This window comes from Rhinatrema bivittatum, chromosome 7 (genome assembly GCF_901001135.1).
Source record: "Rhinatrema bivittatum chromosome 7, aRhiBiv1.1, whole genome shotgun sequence".
NCBI classification, from domain to species: Eukaryota; Metazoa; Chordata; class Amphibia; order Gymnophiona; family Rhinatrematidae; genus Rhinatrema; species Rhinatrema bivittatum.
The window spans coordinates 98,199,242-98,222,286 of record NC_042621.1 but is presented as its reverse complement, the minus strand read 5'-3'; the positions used below and the strand labels follow the sequence as shown (position 1 = coordinate 98,222,286).

The following is a 23,045-nucleotide window of genomic DNA, read 5'->3' as shown; positions in this document are numbered from 1 at the left end:
AAAAATCTGCTCTCCATACCTAGGAACATTTGATTCCAAGATGCCCTGAGATTATCATTGATTAATAGGCAAAGAGAAAGGAAGGTTGTAACATAAAAACTTTCTCCTCTCTCTCAACATACATGCTCTTTGTCACTCTCACACACACACTCCACTCGTACACATGGTCTCTCTTCCCCCTCCCTCCCCCCCCCCACTTCTTTCACTTACTCCCCCCCCCCCCCCTCCCATTCCCCTCTTGATGCAAAAGCAGCAGTAGCAGTCTTCTCCTTCAGCCCCTCTGTCCGATGGGGGACTTTTCCTCAGGCTAAGAGACTGACCCAACTCTGGCCTTATGCTCCTAGCAGAGCAGGCTTCGCCATTCTTCCTTCTGCCCCATTGGCTATGCAGCTAATTCTGGCAGATCCACGCTGCTCCGGTGGCAGTGGTAGACGACATCTTCTTCTTTTCTGCACTGGCAATGATATGACGTCCTTCAAGCAGCAGTGCTTATGGCCAAGGCCATATTGGCCATTGGCACTCTACTGTTATCAGTTAACAACATACTATCTATTTTAATACCTAACAGGAATTAAAGGAATGTGCACCCCATTTATCTGTGGGCTACGTTCCAAGCAGATATTTATATTACTCAGCCAAATAGCTACTGATTTCTGCAGGATCATCTTTTAAATTGTATAACCCTAGCCATTCTGCTGTTTTTTCAGGCATAGATTAAAGTTCCCTAGTTCTTGTGAATAATCTGAGTTAAACATACCAGAACCTTCATAATGCAGGCATCCAGGACATCGCTCGTTCGCATCCACCCCCGTTCACACCTTGAATAAATGCAACTGACAACAAACTTTGGGTTAACTGGGCCGCAGCTTTAATAACTTGGAGGTCCGAGCCATTGAATTAACATAACATTTTAACAACATCTCCGACCATCGTCCGCCACTCCTCTAGCAGGACGATCCCCCGCCAGCCATACGGCTCGTTCCTCGACCCTTCCCGGGTTCCGGCCCCCGCCATCTGCCAGCAAGGAGCCAACCCGGCGGCCCCCGCCGCTGACGAGCAAGGGGCCAGGCCAGGGGACTCCCCGCCACTGACGAGCAAGGAGCCAGACCAGGGGACTCCCGCCACTGACGAGCAAGGAATCCACATCCGACAACTATCCCAGTTGTCCACCGTTCATTAATTACCACATAATTCCATCTTACTCATTATGCTATACAAGCTGTACCGGCTCGGGCCATCCGCCAACTGCGACAAACAAGGAAACAACAAGTACAAACCAAACAAATTAGAAAAGGGTGGGTGGGAGGGAAAACAGTCGACCGGCTCTCAGGGCAGTCGCGGCGAAGTGAAACCAACGCCGCCCTGCCCCGAGACTCCGCCCCCCTCAAGATCCCCCTCTGGGCTTCCCACCAATTACGGCCTGCCAACACCGCAGCCGTGCCTTGCCTACCCCTCCTCCTTACTCCACGCCCTCTGCTACTTCCCCTGACCCCTGCCTGACCTAACTGCCTCCCTTATGTGCTCCCCCCCCCCCCCCCCCCCCCCCCGCTTTACCCTGCTCCCGACGCGCGCCTGAGCCTACATTATCCTGGCCAGCTGTGCACGGGGCCCAGCTGACCTTCCAAATCATCTGCATACAAAAAGCAACTGTAACCAAAACTCTCAATCAATGTAGCCAGTGAAGCCATAAACAAATTAAATAAACGGGCAATAAAACATTTGTGGAACTCCGCATTTAAGCTCTTTAACCTCTGAAAGTTGATTACCACAGTTGACTTGAAAAGAGCAATCGGATAAAAAAGACCTGAACCAGGACTTGATTTCCATTCCCAGCTTTGATAAATACAGCAAAAGTAAAACATGATCAATTCTGTTGAAGGCGGCATTTATGTTTATTGGCACCATACTTGCAGTCTTACCATTATCTAGATTCAATCCATTCTTTCTCTTCACTGCTCCATCGCCGGGGAAGGCCTGCGCTATCGGCGCCGAGCCCCGCCGGGGGAAGGTCAGTGTTAGCCCCCTCGCCCGAGCGGGCCTCAGCGCCGAGAACGGGCCGGAGAGCAAAAGAAAAGAAAAAATTACAGCAGCAGCTAGAACGGGAAACAAAATTGAAAAATCGCGCCGAACCCGCAGAGATACGCCCACGCCGCCGCTCCAATCAGATCAGGCCCTGCTGCCCTTTAAATCGAGGTGTTTCGGCGCCATTTCCTCCTCTTCTCTTCACTGCTCCATCGCCGGGGAAGGCCTGCGCTATCGGCACCGAGCCCCGCCGGGGGAAGGTCAGTGTTTAGCCCCCTCGCCCGAGCGGCCTCAGCGCCGAGAACGGGCCGGAGAGCAAAAGAAAAGAAAAAATTACAGCAGCAGCTAGAACGGGAAAACAAAATTGAAAAATCGCGCCGAACCCGCAGAAGAGACGCCGCTCATGACGCCCAGCGCAAACAGCGAGGCAAAGCGAAGTCCAATTATAGCTTTTACAAATAACTCACATCCGCGCCAAAAATCACCGTGATCCGAAGCCCCGCCCACCGAAGCCAGCCTCCAACAGGAGCCAGCCCAGAGGGGCTTTAAATTCGATTAAGCCCGGCGCCGCGCGCCTAAGGAGCGCGACAAAGGTGGCTTGCCCCTTTGTCTCGCCCCTTCGTAGAGCCCCGAGCAGGCCCCGAGCCACACCCGCGGAATAACCTAAATCTACAACTAAGGTAGCAGCTAGCAAAGGTACGGAGCCTACCGATGCAGCCGTTATGGAATAAAAGTCCCACCCAACCAACCTCATCCTTTCCAGTCTCTACAGCGTCGTAATAGACTACTACAATAAGACTCTCACCCTGTCAGAACGCCAGTCGTACAACCTCGCTACCTCCGCACCCGAACCTCGATCCATTCACCCTTCTCACCTGCAGCCTCACCCGCAAGCTTCCAGCATTCATCCAGCCTCTTCTGCAAGCTTCCAGCATTCATACAGCCTCACCCGCAAGCTTCCAGCATTCATCCAGCCTCTTCTGCAAGCTTCCAGCATTCATACAGCCTCACCCGCAAGCTTCCAGCATTCATCCAGCCTCTTCTGCAAGCTTCCAGCATTCATACAGCCTCACCCGCAAGCTTCCAGCATTCATCCAGCCTCTTCTGCAAGCTTCCAGCATTCATCCAGCCTCACCTGCAAGCTTCTAGCACTCTTCATGACCCACCTGCAAGCTTCAAGTACTCATACACCATCCCCTGCAAGCCTCTAGCTTTCATCAAACCTGCACATACAAGCCTCCAACTTTCACATAGCCCCACCTTCTCAATCCTTCTAACCTCGCAACATAGTCCCTCAAATGGCCCCATTTTTCACAATTCCAATTCTTCAACATAATACACCACCCAAAAGAATTTCTTTCCGACATGCCCAACAACACAACCTTAAATCCCTCTCTTCAACTCTGATCACTCCTTCCACACAACTTCTAGGCCTCACCCTTTCTCTTTAAGCCTTTCAATGCTCAATCTCTAACGAAGAAGTCTGTAATCTTAAATGACTACCTCATCGACGTGAAACCGGAGATATGTGCAATCACTGAAACTTGGTTTAAAAACCATCAGACACAGCAATAATTAATCAACTACCTACAGAGGCTTATGACTTCTTCTCGCTTCCGCGTCATAAAAAAAAGGGAGGAGGTATTCTTTTAGCAACTAAAAAGGACCTCAGATTCTCTCTACATCAATCCAATTCCAATTCAAAACTTGAATTCGGCTTCTTCACCTCAGACCAAGCTCCAAATCCTTCTCGTATATGCTCCCCCAGGACTCTTGGAATCAGATGCTTCACCACTGGTCGAACTAACTTCCTCCCTCATCAACTTTGACTCACCAGCTATCATTCTAGGTGATTTCAACATGCACGTTGATAACCCTACCCTATCACCTAACTGTGAAATACTACTCACAGCCTTCACAGCGCTAGGCTTCACTCAATTAGTTAACAACCTACCCACAAAGCCGGCCACACACTAGACCTGATCTTCGTTAACGCTGCAATCAAGCCCGCATCTATCCCAAATTGCACTAAGGTCCCGTGGTCAGATCACTACCTCATAACAACTTCATTCTCTATAAAAGATACCAACCCGGCTTGCATTCCTTCGCCCTCCTTCAATTACAGGAAAACTTGCTCCCCAGAAGACCTAACAATCACCTTTCACCACTACTCCACCAACTGGACCTTACAGATCCGAACGCAGCACTTCGATCATGGAATACAATCACCGAAACTATAGCTAACAAGCTATGCCCTCCTATTACAAAAAAACCACACCAGAATTCCTCCAAAAGACAGCCATGGTTCTCTTTAGAACTAAGAAAGCTCAAACTCCAACTAAGACAAAATGAGGCTAAATGGCGCAAAAACCCAGGAACCAACACCCTTTCAATCTACAAATCATCTCTGCACCAATACAATCAAGCACCCTAAGATCCAAGAGGGACTACTACGCCTCGAAGATACACAACCTTGTATTCGATGCCAAAGCCCCTCTTCAGCTATGTAGCCAACCTCACACAATTAAACCAACCAGAGATTGCTCATGACCAAGCTCAATCGAAAGCGGAAGAATTAGCTCTATTCTTCAGCAACAAAATCAATACTCTTCTATCGCAGCTCCCCATGAACCCCACTGTTCCACTAACCACTCCTCAACCTTCAATCAACTACACTCGGTTAGAAGAACTTGACACAACTTCATCCACTGAGATCCAAGGAATTCTAAGGAAAATGAAACCTTCCTCTCACCCTTCGGATCACATCCCAGCCAAACTACTACTATCAATTCCAGAATCTATCTCCAAAACCCTGGCAGATATCATAAATTGCTCCCTTACACAAGGAATCTACCCTGACAACCTCAAACTTGCCTCACTCAAACCCCTTCTCAAAAAACCAAATCTCGACCCAAACGATTCTACAACTTTAGACTGATAGCCAACCTCCCATTCATAGCCAAGATAATGGAAAAATTGGTAAACTCACGACTCTCAAACTACATTGAAGATAATAACCTTCTATTCCCATCACAATACGGATTCCGTAAAACCTTAAGCACGGAAGCCCTCCTCATCTCTATGACTGACCACATCATCCTAGGCTTAGACAAAGGACAAGCCTTCCTTCTGATACTACTCGACCTTTCGTCTGCATTTGATACGGTCAATCACTCCCTTCTCATTAACCAACTAACAGCCATAGGTATCTCAGGCACTGCCCTATCATGGTTCAGAACCTTCCTCAGCAACAGAGGATATAAGGTTAAGATTCATAATAAAGAATCCTCTCTTCACCCCGCGTCAGTAGGAGTCCCTCAGGGCTCATCCCTGTCTCCTACCTTGTTCAACATTTATCTGTTACCCTTATGTAAACTTCTCACCGACCTCAATCTCAAACACTTCCTCTATGCAGACGATATTCAGGTCTTGATCCCCATCGAAGAGTCGCTCGCAAAAACACTGTCTCACTGGGAAACCTGCCTCCAAAACATCAAACAGCTTCTCACAAGTCTCAACCTGATACTAAATTCATCAAAAACGGAACTTCTACTCATCACACCAGAAAACAGCTCCCTCACACACACTCATCCCACCGTACCAAATACTACACAAGTAAGAGACCTAGGAGTTCTAATTGACAATCACCTAAACCTGAAAGCTAACATCAACAAAACCACCAGAGACTGCTTTTATAAGCTCCAAGTGCTGAAAAGAATACGACCTCTCTTCCACACACATGACTTTAGAACGATTCTACAATCAATCATTTTCGCAAAGCTGGACTATTGTAACACCATCATGCTTGGTCTCCCCTCATCACAACACCAAACCATTGCAAATGGTCCAAAATGCCTCCGCCCGTATACTCACTAACACCAGGAGAAGAGAACACATAACCCCAATCCTGATGGACCTTCATTGGCTGACCATACACTTCAGAATAATCTACAAGGCCATTCTCACCATTTTCAAAAACATCCATCAATTAGCTCCAATCGATCTCCATATCCCCCTCCGATTACACCATTCAACAAGACCGACAAGAGATGCTTACAAAGGATCACTTCAAGTACCCCCAGCCAAAACTACCAGACACATCACGCTTAGAGATCGGGCATTCTCCACAGCCGGTCCAACTTTATGGAACTCCATTCCCCCGGATCTTAGAATGGAACCCAGCATCTCAACATTCAAGAAAAAACTCAAGACGTGGCTATTCACGCAGGCATTTCCTAACTCCAACATTATTTAACTCATCAATCAACACGCTCCGCTAATAATAACATTAATAGCCACCTCTTACAATGTTATTTATACAATGCTAATTATACATATATATAATCATCTGATCTTCATTTTCCTTCTCTCTCCAAGTTATTGATTTCCTTGTTATATGTAACTGCTTTTCTGCACTTTTGTTCATATTGTAAAGTTTTATTATTATTGCACCCCTGTTTCTTGTGAACCAGCATGATGGGACTTTCGTCCTGAATGTTGGTATATAAAAAAAACTTAAATAAATAAAATAAATAAATTTCATTATTAAGGGTCACCAATGCTATTTCTGTGCTATAATATTTATAGAAACCTGATTATTTTGAATGAAGGGCACTGGATTTCTCCAAAACCTAATTCAGTTGAGTCGCCTCAATTTTTTTATGACCTTCATTAGAAAAGGTAAATTTGAGACAGGGCAGAAATTGTTAGCTGAATATAAAGATTCTTTCTTTAATAAAGGTCTCACCCTTAACACTTTTTAAAGAAGGTGAACTACAGCACTGCATCCAACTGGTGTTAATGGAAATAGTTAAATATTTTACTAAACCCAATTCATGTCTTTTAACAAGCTTTGAAGACATTAAATCTAAATCTGGGGTATTATTATTCATTGAGGACAAACATTTTATGACCCACCATCTCTTGTACAGCTTGTGGCATTGGCATAACGAGGGTCTCTTGTACCCATGGGGGTCAATGCATGTGTGCACCTCCTCCTCCTCCATCCTTCTTGTGTAATACTTAAGGTCATAGAAAGTCAGTGGCATCTCAAGACCTATGCAATTTGGGCGCTCAAGGTATGACATCACAACGTTTGGCGTCACGGTGTGTGACATCGGCGTTCACTAATGCACTACCTTGAGCACCCAAATTGCATTCATTCACCTTCGCCGGCGGGGGCTGCTGGAAGCCGCTTTGGCTCCCCTGCCCCGCCGACGAAGGTGAATGAATGCACGCCTGTGTACGCCTGTGCGTGCAATTTGGGCGCTCAAGGCAGTGTATTAGCGAATGCTGACGTCACACGCCGTGACATCAAACGTCGTGATGTCACGCCTTGAGTGCCCAAATTGCACGCACAGGCGTACACAGGCGTGCATTCATTCACCGCCGGCGGGGGCTGCTGGAAGCCGCTTTTGCCGCCGGCTGCCCTCGGGAGGCAGGGGAGCCGCGGTGCGTGCCTCGGGAGGAGGAGAGAGAGGACTGTTCAAAGAAAATTCACAAGCAGTAAGTTTACTTTTATTACACTTTATTCACTTTTGTTTTAATTTTCGCCCTGCGCCTTGCTTCGGGGGGGGGGGGGAGAGGACTCGCAATGCTCGAGCGTAGGAGAACCATCCACTTCCTGGTACCTGTCATTTCAAATACAGTAAAATGGATTGCGCAGGCCTAACGCTTCACGGACACTTCTTGGACGCGGCTTGCAATTGCAAGCTATTTAAATACAGTATCGAGCGGTAGGTGATCCGAAGTGTGCGTGCGGCAAATGCGGGTGCGCCCGGCACTAACGCACCTCTTCCTACCGCTCCTTACTGTATCGGCCTGACTGAAAGCTCTGTCAGTGCTTCAGTATAGATCTCTAAGTCAAGCACTAAAGTTTAGGGATGTGAATCGTGTGCCCGATCGTTTTAACGATCGGGTTCGGCTGGGAGGGGGGGGAAGTCTGATCGTTAGAGATGTGAATTGGGATCGGTTCCGATTCCAGTTCACACCACTAATTTTTTTTAGTGAGGCCTGCGCTGATAAAAAAAAAAAAACCCCACCCGACCCTTTAAAATTACCCCCTTAGCCTCCCCCACTCTCCCGACCCCCCCCCCCAAAAAACGTTTTTACACATACCTGGTGGTCCAGGGGGGCCGCGGGTAGCGATCTCCCGTTCCCAGGCCATCAGCTGCGCTAAATAAAATGGCGCTGATGGCCCTTTGCCCTTACCATGTGACAGGGCAAAGGTAGCGCTGGCGCCATTTTGAATATTGGCAATACGGCCCGAGTGCAGGAGATCGTTCCTGGACCCCTGCTGGACCCCCAGGGACTTTTGGCCAGCTTGGGGGGCCTCCTGACCCCCACAAGACTTGCCAAAAGTCCAGCGGGGGTCCGGGAGCGACCTCCTGCACTCGGGCCGTATTGCCAGTATTCAAAATGGCGCCGGCGCTACCTTTGCCCTCACAATGTCACAGGGGCCGACCGAAGGTCGGCCCCTGTGACATTGTGACATTACCCCCTTAGCCTCCCCCTGTGGGGGAGGCTAAGGGGGTAATTTTAAAGGGTCGGGGTGGGGGTTTTTTTTATCGGGCCATCGGCGCCAGTTATATTAGTGGCAGCCAAAATGGCGCCGATGGCCTGAGAGCGGGAGATCGCGCTGGGACCCCCCCCCCCCCCCACTGGACCACCAGGTAATTTAAAACATTTTGCGGGGGTTCGGGAGGGTGGGGGATTTGTTTTAAAGGGTCGGGGTGGGTTTAGGGGTTGTTTTGGTGTGCCGGTTTTCACGCCCTCCCCCGATTTACGATTTTTCACGATAAATCGGGGGAATTTCTATTGTATCGCGACTCTAACGATTTTTGACGATTTAAAAATTATCTGACGATTTTTTTAAATCGTCAAAAAACGATTCACATCCCTACTAAAGTTAGGCACATGCAGGCATCGATATATTCATTGAGTATAGGTGTCTAAATATGTTTTATGAATAAAAGAGCATAACTGTAACTTTAAGTGCCTTAAACTGAGGCACTTAAAGTTAGGCCAAGTATAGGGGCACCTAATTTTAGCACCCTAAATAAGACACTTAGCATTAGAATCAGCATTGAGCTCCTGTTTGCTTTCCTCTCCCTCCCCCCAACATTTCCTCTGGCCATGCCCTTTTTTAGGCTTCTAAATTTAGGGGCCTTCTGATTTTAGGATTCTAAATGTAAATGCTCATAGACAGTTTTTAAATTTAAAAGTCTAGGTGGCTAACTCTTAAAAGCCAAGGTCTTCTCAATATCAGGCTGTTGTCTTTCCCAAAAGCTCTAGAAGTATTTGTCCAGCACCTAGCATAGTCACATGACCCACATATATGACCTGTTGTCTTCAAAGAATATCTAAGTAACTTCACCGTGTTTCTGCTGTGTATGACAATAGTTTCTAACTCATATCTGTTCAATTTTGTATTAAATTCGTTTTTTTACACTTAGTTATTGCATGGTAAAACTAGAACTATACTGTGTGCTGTGCTTTTAGATCAGAAGATAATGCAATATTTGTACATTTCCTTTTATGATTTTTTTTCTTGTTTAAATCTGTTTTCAGATATACCTTTTCTCAGTTTCAATATGTCACATGAGGAAATGTTCTATGCTAGAAAATGCCATTTTTTCTTAACTGACATAATCTTGGATTCAATAAGGCATAAGGATCCAAAAGAAATCACAGCAAAACTTGTGCACCTTGTGAACAAGCTTTGGGTATGTATGTTTTTTAAAGATGATATATATCCACTTAACACAAATACAGTCAAAGTCATCCGGCTGCTCCAGGTGACTACTGTGCTCTCTGATTTACTTTATAGCACTCAGATATACTATTGAACCTCATAGAGCCTTAGGTTTAGCTATGGGCTGGAAGTGACAGCACACTGTTTGAGGACTGATAAGGTCAGTAAGTTTACTTGTCTTTGTGGCTACCTGCTCCTTTTATGTAGGTTTCTTGTTTTATCAATAGAAAGGAAGCACATATGAGAGAAGAAGAATCACCTTTGGGAGAGTGAAGTTTTAAATTTTCTACCACTGCTTGGGCAATGTGTTTTATAAGCAGGTTATAAAGTTTTAATAAATGAAATGAAATATGCTGTTTCTCACAGGACAAGCAGGATGGTTGTCCTCACAAATGGGTGACATCGAGGATGGAGCCCACCACGGAAAACTTCTGTCAAAGTTTAACAGAACTTTGACTGGCCCCTACTGGGCATGCCCAGCAAGGCACTGACCCTGCAGCCAGCAGGGGTCTCCCTTCAGTCTTCTTTTTTCCGCACAGCAGTTGCCACGCGGTGAAAGGAGCTCTTCTTACCACGTTCCTGACAGGAATTCGGTTTTTTCTTTCCGAAGAAAATTTGCCCCTCAGGGGTCTCCCTTCGACAAATTTTTGTCACCTTCGCGGAATCCGGTAAGTTTTTTGCCGTTTTTTATCGACTGCCGTCGATTTTTGGCCCTCGAGGCCTGTTGGCGCTTACCGATCCCGCGGCTAAATTTGGCCCTAGGCCATGGCGATGGGGTTCCGTCGTTGTCCGGATTGCACCCGGACTATGTCAATCACAGACCCCCATAGGGTTTGTGTTTTGTGTTTGGGTAGTGAGCATGATGTCCTGACTTGCACCAAATGTGCCTTAATGACACCTAAAGGTCGCAAAGCCAGGATGGAGAAGATGGGGCTCCTCTTCCATGCACCTACCCCAACGCCATCGATAGCATCGACGTCATTGGAACCGGCACCGTCGAAGTTGCACCACCACCGTCAACCCTCCGGTGACCGTCCACCATCGATGACTTCCCAGCCGTCGACTCCTGTCCCCTCCCTGGATGGGCGAGGAGATCGGAAGGACAAGCATCGCCATCGACGGCACAAGTCTCGGCCCGTCGAGGATCCACAACCATCGACCTCTGAACAGGCCGAGCCACCGACTAAAAAAGCCTCGGTCAGACCTGGCACCGTCCACGTCTCGTTCGCAGGCACCGAGGAAACCCTCACCCTCTCGGGGTGTGGGAGCCGTGATCCCACCGGTTACGGTGGTCCCTCCGGCTCTGCCTCAGCCTCCCTCTCCCGTCGAGCCGGGTATCGTTACCCCTGGTCTCCGGGCAGAACTGGACCGGCTGGTCCAGGAGGCCATCGAGAAAGCGATGCAAAGGTTCCAACCTCCACCGGCACCGTCTCCGGCATCGATTCCGGCACCGGCACCGACCCCGGCACCGACTCCGCCACCGAGGAGGGAACCGACCACCGAGCCTTTGATGGACGCTCTAGCACCGCTACTGCGCCACATGGAGGCATTTCTGACGGCCCTTCCATCGGTGATTCCAGTAGCACCGACAACACCATTGTCTCCGACAGGATTCTCATCGGCAGGAGAAACACCGTTTCTGATTCCCCCGTCCGGGGTGGTCCCATCGGTGCCTTCGCATATCTCTCCACCGATCTATCCTTCGGCTCCATCGATTCCAGGACCGGCACCGATTCCATCGGCAGCCCCGAAGCCCTCGATGCCATTCCCAATTCCGCCTGCAGCACCGATTCCATCAAGGTTTCATTCGATGCCTTCGGATCCTCAACCAGGTCCTTCAGGGCTTCAAGCCCCACATGATCCTTACGATACCTGGGGTGATGATACATCTTCTGACACAGATTTACCTTCACCACCATCTCCTACAGAGAGTAGAAAACGATCTCCTCCTGAGGATCTCTCCTTTATTAATTTTGTAAAGGAGATGTCAGAAATTGTACCTTTTCAGCTGCAATCTGAGACCGATGACAGACACCAGATGATAGAACTGCTCCAATTTCTGGATGCTCCAAAAATCATCGCTTCCATCCCCATTCACCAAGTCTTTCTTGACCTTTTAAAGAAAAACTGGGAATCTCCTTCATCTGTGTCTCCAGTTAACAAGAAGGCTGACTCCACATACCTCGTCCAGTCAGCACCAGGGTTTCAGAAGCCTCAACTGGATCATCGCTCTGTTGTGGTTGAGTCCGAGCAAAAGAAGGCCAAGCGTCTAAAGCCACACTCTTCCACTCCACCTGTCAAGGATAATAAATTCCTGGATAGTGTGGGACGGAAAGTGTATCATGGGGCTATGTTGATTTCATGCATAGCTTCATACCAACTTTACATGACTCAATATAACAGAGCCATCCTTAAACAGATGAAAGACTACGCTGACACATTGCCGGACCAATACCAGCCACAGCTTCAAGCCCTTCTTAACAAAGGGTTTGAGGCAGGGAAGCACGAGATCAGAACGGCCTATGACATCTTCGACGCTTCCACAAAAGTTTCAGCTACTGCCATCTCAGCCAGACGTTGGGCTTGGTTAAAGTCATCCAACCTTCGCCCAGAGGTCCAAGATCGTCTAGCTGATTTACCCTGCTTAGGGGACAATTTGTTTGGAGAACAAATTCAGCAGATTGTGGCAGAATTAAAAGATCACCACGAGACGTTGAAACAACTTTCATCTGTTCCATCTGAGGTGTCCTCCAAACAACCACCTAAGAAGGACTCTAAAAAGTCGTTCTTTCGACCACGTCGTTACTATCCTCCATCGGCCAGGCCTCGTCCTGCTCGATCCTCCAACAGACCTCAGCCACGTCAGCCTAGGAAACAAAGACCTGCTGTAGCCCCACCTCCTGGGCCTGCGGCGGGCCTTTGACTTCCCTGTACGGAGCACATGCCACATACCACTCCCAGACATCCCTGTGGGGGGTCGACTGTACCACTTTTTACAACGCTGGATACAGGTCACCTCAGACCAGTGGGTGCTAGCAATTATCGCACAGGGTTACCACCTCAACTTCATAACTCTTCCGGCAGACTCCCCGCCTCTTCAAGCATGGAGTCTAACCAGCCATTTGACTCAATTACAACAGGAAGTATCCCTTCTTCTGCAATCAAATGCTATAGAACCGGTCCCTCCTTCTCAACGAGGGAAGGGATTCTATTCCAGATACTTCCTCATACCAAAGAAATCAGGGGGGCTACGTCCCATTTTGGACCTTCGGGCCCTCAACAAATACCTCCAAAAAGAAAAGTTCAAGATGGTAACCCTGGGCGCGCTGCTCCCTCTGCTGCAAAAGGGGGATTGGCTGTGCTCTCTCGACCTCAAGGACGCTTATACTCACATTGCGATTACACAATCCCATCGCAAGTATCTGCGGTTTCTGGTAGGCCGCGACCATTATCAATACCGGGTACTACCTTTCGGTCTGGCATCTGCTCCACGAGTCTTTACCAAATGTCTCGTAGTGGTAGCAGCATTCCTCAGGAAGGAAGGTGTCCACGTCTACCCCTACCTGGACGATTGGCTAATCAGGGCCTCCACCCCTCAGATTGCTCAATCCTCCCTAAAATTGACAATTCACACACTCCTTTCCTTAGGGTTTCTTGTCAATTACGAGAAATCTTGCTTAGTCCCATCTCAAACCTTATCCTTCATTGGAGCAGACTTGGACACCTTACAGGCAAAGGCCTACCTTCCGCTTCAACGGGTCCAAACTCTCATGTCCCTAGCCCGCCAGCTCCAGTCTCAAAACACTGCCACGGCTCGCCAATTCCTCATTCTCCTAGGACATATGGCATCCTCGGTTCAAGTCACTCCCATGACCCGACTAGCCATGAGAGTAACACAATGGACTCTGCGACACCAATGGATTCAAGCTTTTCAGCCTCTGTCCTCCATAGTCACAGTTACACAAGCGCTACGTCTGTCTTTAACCTGGTGGACGACTCAGGTCAACCTCCTTCAGGGCTTACCTTTTCTCCTACCAGATCCACAAGTAATCCTAACCACCGACGCTTCCCACATCGGTTGGGGAGCCCATGTGGACGATTTCCAAACCCAAGGGTTATGGTCACCAGACGAAGCCGAACACCAGATAAATTTCTTGGAACTTCGAGCAATCCGCTACACGCTCAGAACTTTCAAAGATCATCTCTTGAATCAGATAATCTTAATCCAGACAACCAAGTGGCCATGTGGTACATAAACAAGCAGGGAGGCACAGGCTCCTTCCTTCTGTGTCAGGAAGCTGCGCAGATTTGGACAGAAGCCCTCTCCCACTCCATGTACCTCAGGGCCACTTACCTGCCGGGAGTAGACAATGAGTTGGCAGACCGGCTAAGCCGTGTCTTCCAACCACACGAGTGGTCGCTAGACCCTCTGGTAGCGACCTCTCTGTTTCGCAAGTGGGGTTCTCCCCGCATAGACCTCTTTGCGTCCCCTCAGAACCACAAGGTGGACGATTACTGCTCTCTCATTCGAAGCCAGTACTCTCGGCCGAGGGATGCCTTCTCCCTCAAGTGGACGACAGGTCTGCTCTATGCATTCCCTCCACTTCCTCTTCTGTCAAGGACTCTCGTGAAGCTTCGCCAGGACGGAGGAACCATGATCCTGATAGCACCCCACTGGCCACGCCAAGTGTGGTTTCCCATACTCCAGGATCTCTCCATCCGCAGGCACATCCCTCTGGGAATGGATCCGCATCTGCTCACTCAAAACGACGGATGCCTCCTCCATCCCAACCTCCAAGCCTTGTCCCTGACGGCATGGATGTTGAAAGGCTAGTTCTCCAGCCTTTTAACCTTTCGGATTCGGTTTCTCGTGTCTTGATAGCTTCACGAAAGCCCTCCACCAGAAGATCCTATTCATATAAATGGAAAAGGTACACATCATGGTGCACTTCTCAGTCCCTTGATCCCCTTTCCTGTCCAATCTCTAAGTTCTTGGACTATTTATGGCATCTATCAGAATCCGGTCTTAAAACCTCTTCCATTAGGATGCATGTCAGTGCGGTAGCCGCTTTCCATAAAGGTATAGAGGGTGTTCCTATTTCAGTACAACCCCTGGTAACACGCTTTCTTAAAGGCTTGCTCCATCTGAAGCCACCTTTACGTCCACCGGCCCCATCTTGGGACCTTAATCTGGTTCTTGGTCGCCTTATGAAACCACCTTTCGAACCTCTGCAATCCTGTGACCTAAAATATCTCACATGGAAAGTGTTATTCCTTTTGGCTATCACTTCAGCTCGCAGGGTTAGTGAATTACAGGCCCTAGTTACCTATCCGCCTTACACTAAACTCCTGCAGGACCGGGCAGTACTCCGCACTCACCCTAAATTCTTACCTAAGGTAGTTTCGGAGTTTCATATGAATCAATCCATTATACTACCTATCTTTTTTCCCAGGCCCCATTCCAACTCCGGGGAACAGACTCTGCATACCCTAGACTGCAAACGAGCTCTAGCTTTTTATCTAGACCGTACACTTGCACACAGGAAGAGCACTCAATTATTTGTCTCTTTCCATCCTAACAAGTTAGGACAACCTGTGGGTAAGCAGGCTCTTTCCTCCTGGTTGGCGGACTGCATTTCTTTTTGCTATCAGCAAGCTGGCATTCCTTTTCAAGACCGTGTAAAAGCACACTCTGTGAGGGCCATGGCAACTTCGGTAGCACACCTTCGATCGGTGCCGCTTCCTGACATCTGTAAAGCTGCAACCTGGAGTTCTCTCCATACCTTTGCAGCCCACTATTGTTTGGACAAAGCTGGAAGACAGGACTCCATCTTCGGCCAATCTGTCTTGCGTAACCTTTTTCCAACATGATGTACCAACACCCTTCCACCTTCCCGGTTGGGTGCGGATGCCCTTTACCAAATTCCACCCCAGTTGTTGTGCCTGTTGCACATCGTTGGGTGCATTTGGTGCAAGTCAGGACATCCTCAGCTCGGTACTCACCCATTTGTGAGGACAACCATCCTGCTTGTCCTGTGAGAAAGCAAATGTTGCTTACCTGATGTAACAGGTGTTCTCACAGGACAGCAGGATGTTAGTCCTCACGAAACCCGCCCGCCACCCCGCGGTGTTGGGTTCGTTTTAGTTTTTACTTTTTTTAGGCACTGCCTGTAGCTTTGAAAATCAGACTGAAGGGAGACCCCTGCTGGCTGCAGGGTCAGTGCCTTGCTGGGCATGCCCAGTAGGGGCCAGTCAAAGTTCTGTTAAACTTTGACAGAAGTTTTCCGTGGTGGGCTCCATCCTCGATGTCACCCATTTGTGAGGACTAACATCCTGCTGTCCTGTGAGAACACCTGTTACATCAGGTAAGCAACATTTGCTTTCTCACTGCTTCTGCTTCTGCTTCATGTCTGTGCTTTGGCATATGACAGAGGTTCCATTTTCAATCCTCAGGAGCCACAAACAGGTCTTGTTTTCAATATATCCACAATTAATATGCATGAAATATATTTGCATACAATGAGGCAGTGCATGCATCTCTCATATACATATTTATTATGGATATCCTGAAAATCAGATGCCTTGATCTTTTCCAAATATTTATTAAAGTAGAGACGTATTCATAAAAGTGCCCGACTCAGACTCGCAGAGTAGAGATTTAATATGTGACGGCAGTATGCAAGCCCCTGAGGCAGCGGCTGTTGAGCTGCGAAACTCTGCCTGAGTCGGGCACTTTTATGAATACGTCTCTACTTTAATAAATATTGGGAAAAGATCAAGGCATCTATTCTTTTTTTGTTCACCTGACGGCCATTATAGATCGCCTACCTCTTTGCTTTTTGGGACTATCCTGAAAATCAGGCCTGTTAGTAGTTCTTGAGGACCAGAGTTGACCACCCCTGCCATATGGCCTAGTTGAGATGGATAATCAAATTGATGGGAGAAGATGATGAAGTAAGAACAGGCTAGAGGTTTAGGAAAGTAGGAAATAGAAAGATGGAGCAGTGAAACAGAGATGAAAGACATAAGTATAAAGGAAAGAATAAACTTGAAAAGGCATTGAATGAGCAAAGGGATGGAGAAAAAAAGGAGAAAGATAAAGAGCACTGCGTATGTTGTGTAGCGCTGAAGAAATGTTTAGTAGTGCAAAGGAGAAGGAGAAACAAAGTTGAGACGGAGAATGACAAATTAGAAAAAAATAATATAATCATTAGCAACCCCTCACAATCAGGGCAAATGGGAGCATTGGATTGGGAGTGCCATTTTGAATATTAGAGCCAATGAAGCAGGAAAAAGGACCTTGGAGTTACTGTGGACAGTACATTGAAATCCTCAGCTCAATGTGCAGAAACAATCAAAAAAGAAAATAAAATGTTAGGAATTATTAGGAAATGAATAGAGAATATCAGGATGCTTCTGTATAAATCCATGGTGTGATCACATCTTGAATACCATGAGCATTTCTGGTCACCACATCTCAAAAAGGATATAGCAGAACTAGAAGAGGTAAAGAGAAGAGCAACAAAAGACTTGACAAGTTAAGGCTCTTCAGGTTGGAGAAGAGATGACTGAAAAGAGATATGATAAAGGTTGATAAAATCATGGTGGTGTGGAGCAAGTAAATAGATTACGGTTATTAATCTAGGGGATGCTCCATGAAACAAATACAAATTTAAGAAAGTATTTTTTTTCAATCAACAATTAAGTTATGGGATTTGCTGCCAGAGAGTGAAGTCAAGGCCAGTAGTATAGATGGGTTTGAAAAATGTTGGAAAGATTCTGGAGGGCAGGTCCATTAAAAACATTAGCCAGGTAGGAAAATACCATCCCTGACAATCTGTAGCATAGTTAAGAAATGATTTCTGTGGGATAAATTTTCATAAGCTTAATCAGGACCTGTGAGTGTAAAATAAGGAATTACACATGTAGATTGGCTGAATGCACTTAAGTGAACTTTCAGCTACCTAAAACTACTTATTTGTTCTTGAATTTCCTTTCCATGATTGATACCAGCAAGCTTTGATTTCAGAATAAGAATGAAAGATAAAGGACAGCAGTTGGGTTGGTCTAACAGGTTACAAATTAGGAGGTCAGCCAGGTCTGTCTAGCAGATCAACCACAGCTGCCTGGCAGATTGTTATGATTCTGCCCTCTTGGGCAGCCTTTTACCTTCTCTCTGCCTGCCCTACGGCCTGGAGGCCACAGTCCCGTCTTTCTTGCGGCTGGAGCTGCTCCTCAGTCTGCCTTCTGCGGCTTGAGAGCTGCCGACAACACTGGGCCTGTTTCTCTGCCCCGCCCTGCTCTTCTGCGTTAGCAGCGGCATGGCCGCTGGCCATGGTCCTGCACAACTTCCTGCTTTCTGTTCCTAGGGTGTGGACCGTGCCTCTTCACAAGATTTAAAGGGCTCGTGGCCGGATATGCCCCGGCCCCACTTGATGACTGTTTCCTGTCTCAGCCCTATAAGAGGGCTTCACCTTCAGTCCTGCCTTGCCTTGCCTTGGAGTTACTTTCTCCTGGAAGTCTTGTCTTCCAGCGCTCTGACAGGCCTTCGTTCTTCGTTGGAGCTCCATGTCTCATCTGCTTCCTGTGTCCATGGTTTCCTGATGTTCTATGTCTTCATGTCCTGAGGTTCCACTTCCTGATGTTCCAAGAGTTCAGATGTTCGTCTCCTGATCCTGATGTCCGTGATCCAGTCCAGATGTCCTGTACCCCTGGTTCCTCATTGCCACCCTTCCTGGCGTACCACATCGTGGTTCATGACCAGTCCCACAGGCGGGCTGTGTAGGGCGCCTCGTGGTGCAATGCCTTCCTCACTTCTGCAGCTCAAGCCTCCGGGAGACTTCTGCTTCTGTCCTTGTCCCTGGTCTACGGAGTTCCTTGTGCTTGCTCCGTCCATGCCAAAGACTCTGCCAGTACCTGTGCCGTTCTAGCGTGGTCTGCGACCAGCCACTGGCGGCTGTGTAGGGCGTGCCCTGGTGCAGGCCTCGACAACTTCTGAGACATGTTCCTTTCATTATTCTACATCTCATCTAGAGACTACTTCGAGTCCAGCGTGGTCCACGACCAGTCCCGCGTGTGGGCTGTGTAGGGTGCGCTGTGTCGCAGTCTCAACCCAGTACTTTGCTTTAGTCTTCTGAATACCTAGTACCTTGTTCCTGAGTCTTTGTCTGTACACCCAAGTACCTCGTTCCTGAGTCTTCATCTGTGCACCCAAGTAACTTGTTTCTGAGTCTTCGTCTGAATCTCCATGTTCTGGTCTTCACTGCCCTAGTCTCCATCCGGCCTGTCGCTTCTTGCTGTTACCCAGTGGCAGGTCTGAAAGGGCTTGGAACGGTCAGAAGACTGTTCATAAGACCACCATTGCGTTGCTGGTCTTCCCGAAGCGTGCAGATCCGGCAGAGGGTCAGACTTGTCTTCACCCATGCTGGGACATGCCTTGCCAACCTCAGTGCTGTCTTGGACTCGTCTGGGATTGTGCCGAGGCCCAAGGGCACACAATCCCCTCAAAATGGGATCGCTCTCCTAGCGTTCCCTAAACATAACACAGACTATATATAAAAATGTTTCATGATTATTATTAGAGATGTGCTTCGGGTAAAAATGTTGTGTCTGGATTCGTTTCAGGGCCCCCCTGCGGGAATTTTGTTTTTCCCGCAGTTTGGGGTTTGTTTTTTTTCGGGGGCCCCGATTTTTGGGTTAGTGCACACTAACTCAAAAATGAATTTTTCCTGAAATTTTGGAAAAAATTCAATCGTTTTTCGGTTCTCCCAAACCATTCCGAATTAGGCAATTTCATTGACATTGCCTAATTCGGGAAAAATGATTGAACATCCCTAATTATTATTATGGATGAATGTTAAAATAGCAATTATGTATATAAAGTTACAACTCTGCAGAGACCAGGTAGGTACAACAGGTTAGTGGTAATGGGCTACTGTTTGGAAAGACCTAGGGGACCTAGGAAGCAGGATGTTCAGGAAAAGGTCACATTAGTGTTGATGGTAATTTAGAGTATTAAAAAGTCTTGTGGTTAGACATAGGAAGAGAGGTACCAGGTGTAATTTATAGTGAATCTTGTTTGCTTATCTACGCAAGACGCTGGGGTACATAGGATGGAAGATAATAAAACCTGTCTTGAATAAGAAGTGGTAGCTTACAAGTGATCATGCTTTATGGCTGGCAGCTGGTACATATCTTCAGTATGGACAGGAATAACTGGGCAGACTGGATAGACTAGTTGTTTTTTCTGCTATTTACAGTTACTATCAGTAAAGTTATGTTCATTCAGTTAACCACATAACATGATATTCAAACAGTTTATGCAGGTACCATGATTTTGAAAATTAAATTGTTTTGAGATCATAAAAGTAAATGCTTAACTTTGCAGTTAGGCCCACTACTGAAAACATGTTTATTTCCAGCTATTTATGAGAAAATTTATATTTATCTAGTATTAGTTTTTCCATAGAAATGACATTTCAAATCCTAGACATCCATGCTTCCAACATAAAGGTGACTAGTTTATGTCCCATTTAATAATTACCCATTACTGGCAATCCCAATAAAATGTTTATGAATTAAAGGTAAAACATTTTGTGTAATTTGCATAATTGTCTTAATTTTACCCCAAAATTGTAAATCAAAGTCATGACTATTGCATGTGTAAATAAAAAAAACTATTTGAGCACAATTGCACCAACAGTGCATTATAAAAGCTGTGTTCTTCAGTTTTACTGTAGTCCAACTAATGAAACTCTTCAGAGGGTTAATTTCTGATGGCATAAGAGGTCATTAGAAAGTGATCAATCAATTAGTGTGCAGTAGACCACAAGTGAAAGAACTCAAATGCCAGAGTGACCAAATACTCTCTGTGGCAGCATTGATAGCTGAAGCCAGTTCCAAAAATAATTGTTGACAACTCCCAAGATGTGGTTCCAACTGGTCTATTATTTTCATAGGAAAATACAATAGTGCTTCACTGTCACAATTTTAGTTTACATAATTATTTGGGGGGGGGAGGTGGAGTTGTGCTAAGCAAATGGATTAGTCTCAAAGTTCTAATACAGATATAATCCCTGACTTAGCTAAACTTCAGGAGTCACCTGGGCACACTCAATACCAGGGCTAAGTCTCTGATATTACTGTGTCTTTCCCCTTTTCTCTTCTTTTCCATGGTTGGAAGGTTCTCAGTAGAAGGAAGAATAAGGTTGCTTACATGTAATAGGGGTCCTCCATTGATAACAGAATGATTTAGCCATAATCAGTGGGTGATGTCACCTAATGGCGCCAAAATGGACCTAGCTCTCAGAGGTCAGAAATGTTTGAGAATGCACAAGAATTCTCATGTATGACTGCTGCCTTGTAAGCCCCTCAGTCTCTTCCAGTTCACTTAGAGAATAGCCACTGCCATTAGCAAAGGTAACATGGAATAGACTTAGTTTTTGGGTACTTGCCAGGTTCTTATGGCCTGGATTGGCCACTGTTGGAAACAGGATGCTGGGCTTGATGGACCCCAGTATGGCATTTTCTTATGTTCTTATATTATGTAAGCTTGATCTTAGTAGTTGACTGCCAGGAAGGTGAACGAGTAATCCATGTATGGCTGATTTTATCCTGCTGTCTATGGAGAACATTTGTTACAGGTAAGCAAATTAGCTTTTCCCATTGACAAACAGGATTAAATCAGCCAAAACCAGTGGGGAGTCCCAAGTTGAGGGTTGCCTTTTGGAGAAAGTACTTAACAGACAACCCAGACCCAACCCAGAGGAGAATGGATTACTGAATGAACAGGCTGTGCAGAACTGCTAGTGCATAGGTATTGTCTCTTCGAGACATACTGTCAAGACAGTAGAGAAACAGGAAGATGTGAAAAGATTGTTACACGTGCTGTCCTTGGCAGACCCGCGGCTCGGCCCCCTCACCTCTCTGCAGTAACTTCAGCTCTTGGTTCCTCCTCTCTGGCGGCGGTGGGCCTTCAGCTCCATCCTCGGGCCTCCCCTGGTGCCTCCGGCTCAGCTGCTGTCCCTGGCATTCCCGGTCCAGCCACGGCGTCCATTGCTTCACGTCGAGTCTCTCTGCGTGGTCCGCAGAGGGACACTGCTACTCGGCGCCGCACCCCTCCCTAGGCGCACACATCTTTAATGCTTAAGTAGGGACTGCGGCGGGAACTTAGCCACGGCCCTGAATGATGATGCCGGCGGAGCTTCAGTATTTAAGTGCAGGCTCCGCTCCCTAGCTTTGCCTTTGCAACAGGTCTCCTCGCTGGTCGAGTACTCGTTGCCTCCTTAGAGATTTGTCTCTTTCCTGCGTTCCTGTTCCTCGTTTGATCCTGGTTCCTGTTTCCTTGTTCCTACGTTCCTGCCTTGCACCTTACCTCGGATTGCCTACACAGTCTTTGACTTGCTTCGCCTGACCACGCCACTGACTCTCTCCAAGCCCGGACCTTTGCTTCACCTGACTATGCCATTGACTTTCTCCAAGCCCAGACCTCTGCTTAGCCTGACCATGCTGTTGCCTCTCTCCAGACCCAGACCTCTGCATTGCCTGACTATGTTGCTGCTTTGCTGCTTCTCTCCAGACCCAGACCTCTGCATTGCCTGACTACGTTGCTGCTTCTCTCCAGACCCAGACCTCTGCATTGCCTGACTACGCCGTTGCCTCTCTCCAGACCCAGACCTCTGCATTGCCTGACTACGTTGCTGCTTCTCTCCAGACCCAGACCTCTGCATTGCCTGACTACCTTGTTGCCTCTCTCCAGACCCAGACCTCTGCATTGCCTGACTATGCTTCTAGACTATCTCCGTGATCAGACTTCAGCCTCGTTTGCCACTGCTTCCAGATTGCCGCCAGCCCTGACTCAAGCCTGTTCCTAGACACCTCTTCAGCTTACTTCCTGGACTTGGTCAATTCAGGCTTCAGCCTGCTCTTGCTCAGATGCCCCCTGTCTCCTCCGTTCCTTAGGCGCCCGAGTTTCCAGGACACTACCTCGTCCAGTGTAAGACTATACCATCTCTCCCCTGCTGTCTCTGGGCTGAACTCGTTCCCTGTACATACCAGGATCATTCCAGATGGTGGGTTATGTTCCATGTCCAGCAGATGGAGTCAGAACACAAAATTCCCAGGGGAGGAACCATATAACCACGCCTCCCCTGTAACAGCTCTCAGTAATGTTCTGACTCCAGCAGATGTGAGCAGGGGACTTGTGGTCCCTAGCTTGTTAGCTTAGGGCTACCTCCTCAGGGGGATCAAGTTTAAAAAAAACAAACCAAAA

General features: G+C 47.4%; 1 protein-coding gene across 1 annotated transcript in view; it reads left to right on the top strand.

The window, feature by feature from the left end:
* Positions 1-23,045, top strand: part of KCTD19 (potassium channel tetramerization domain containing 19) — a 487,519-nt gene that overhangs the window by 428,824 nt on the left and 35,650 nt on the right. The window contains exon 14 of the mRNA XM_029608784.1: positions 9,592-9,746. Within this exon, the coding sequence (XP_029464644.1) occupies positions 9,592-9,746 (155 nt within the window). The remainder of the gene's footprint in view (positions 1-9,591; positions 9,747-23,045) is intronic.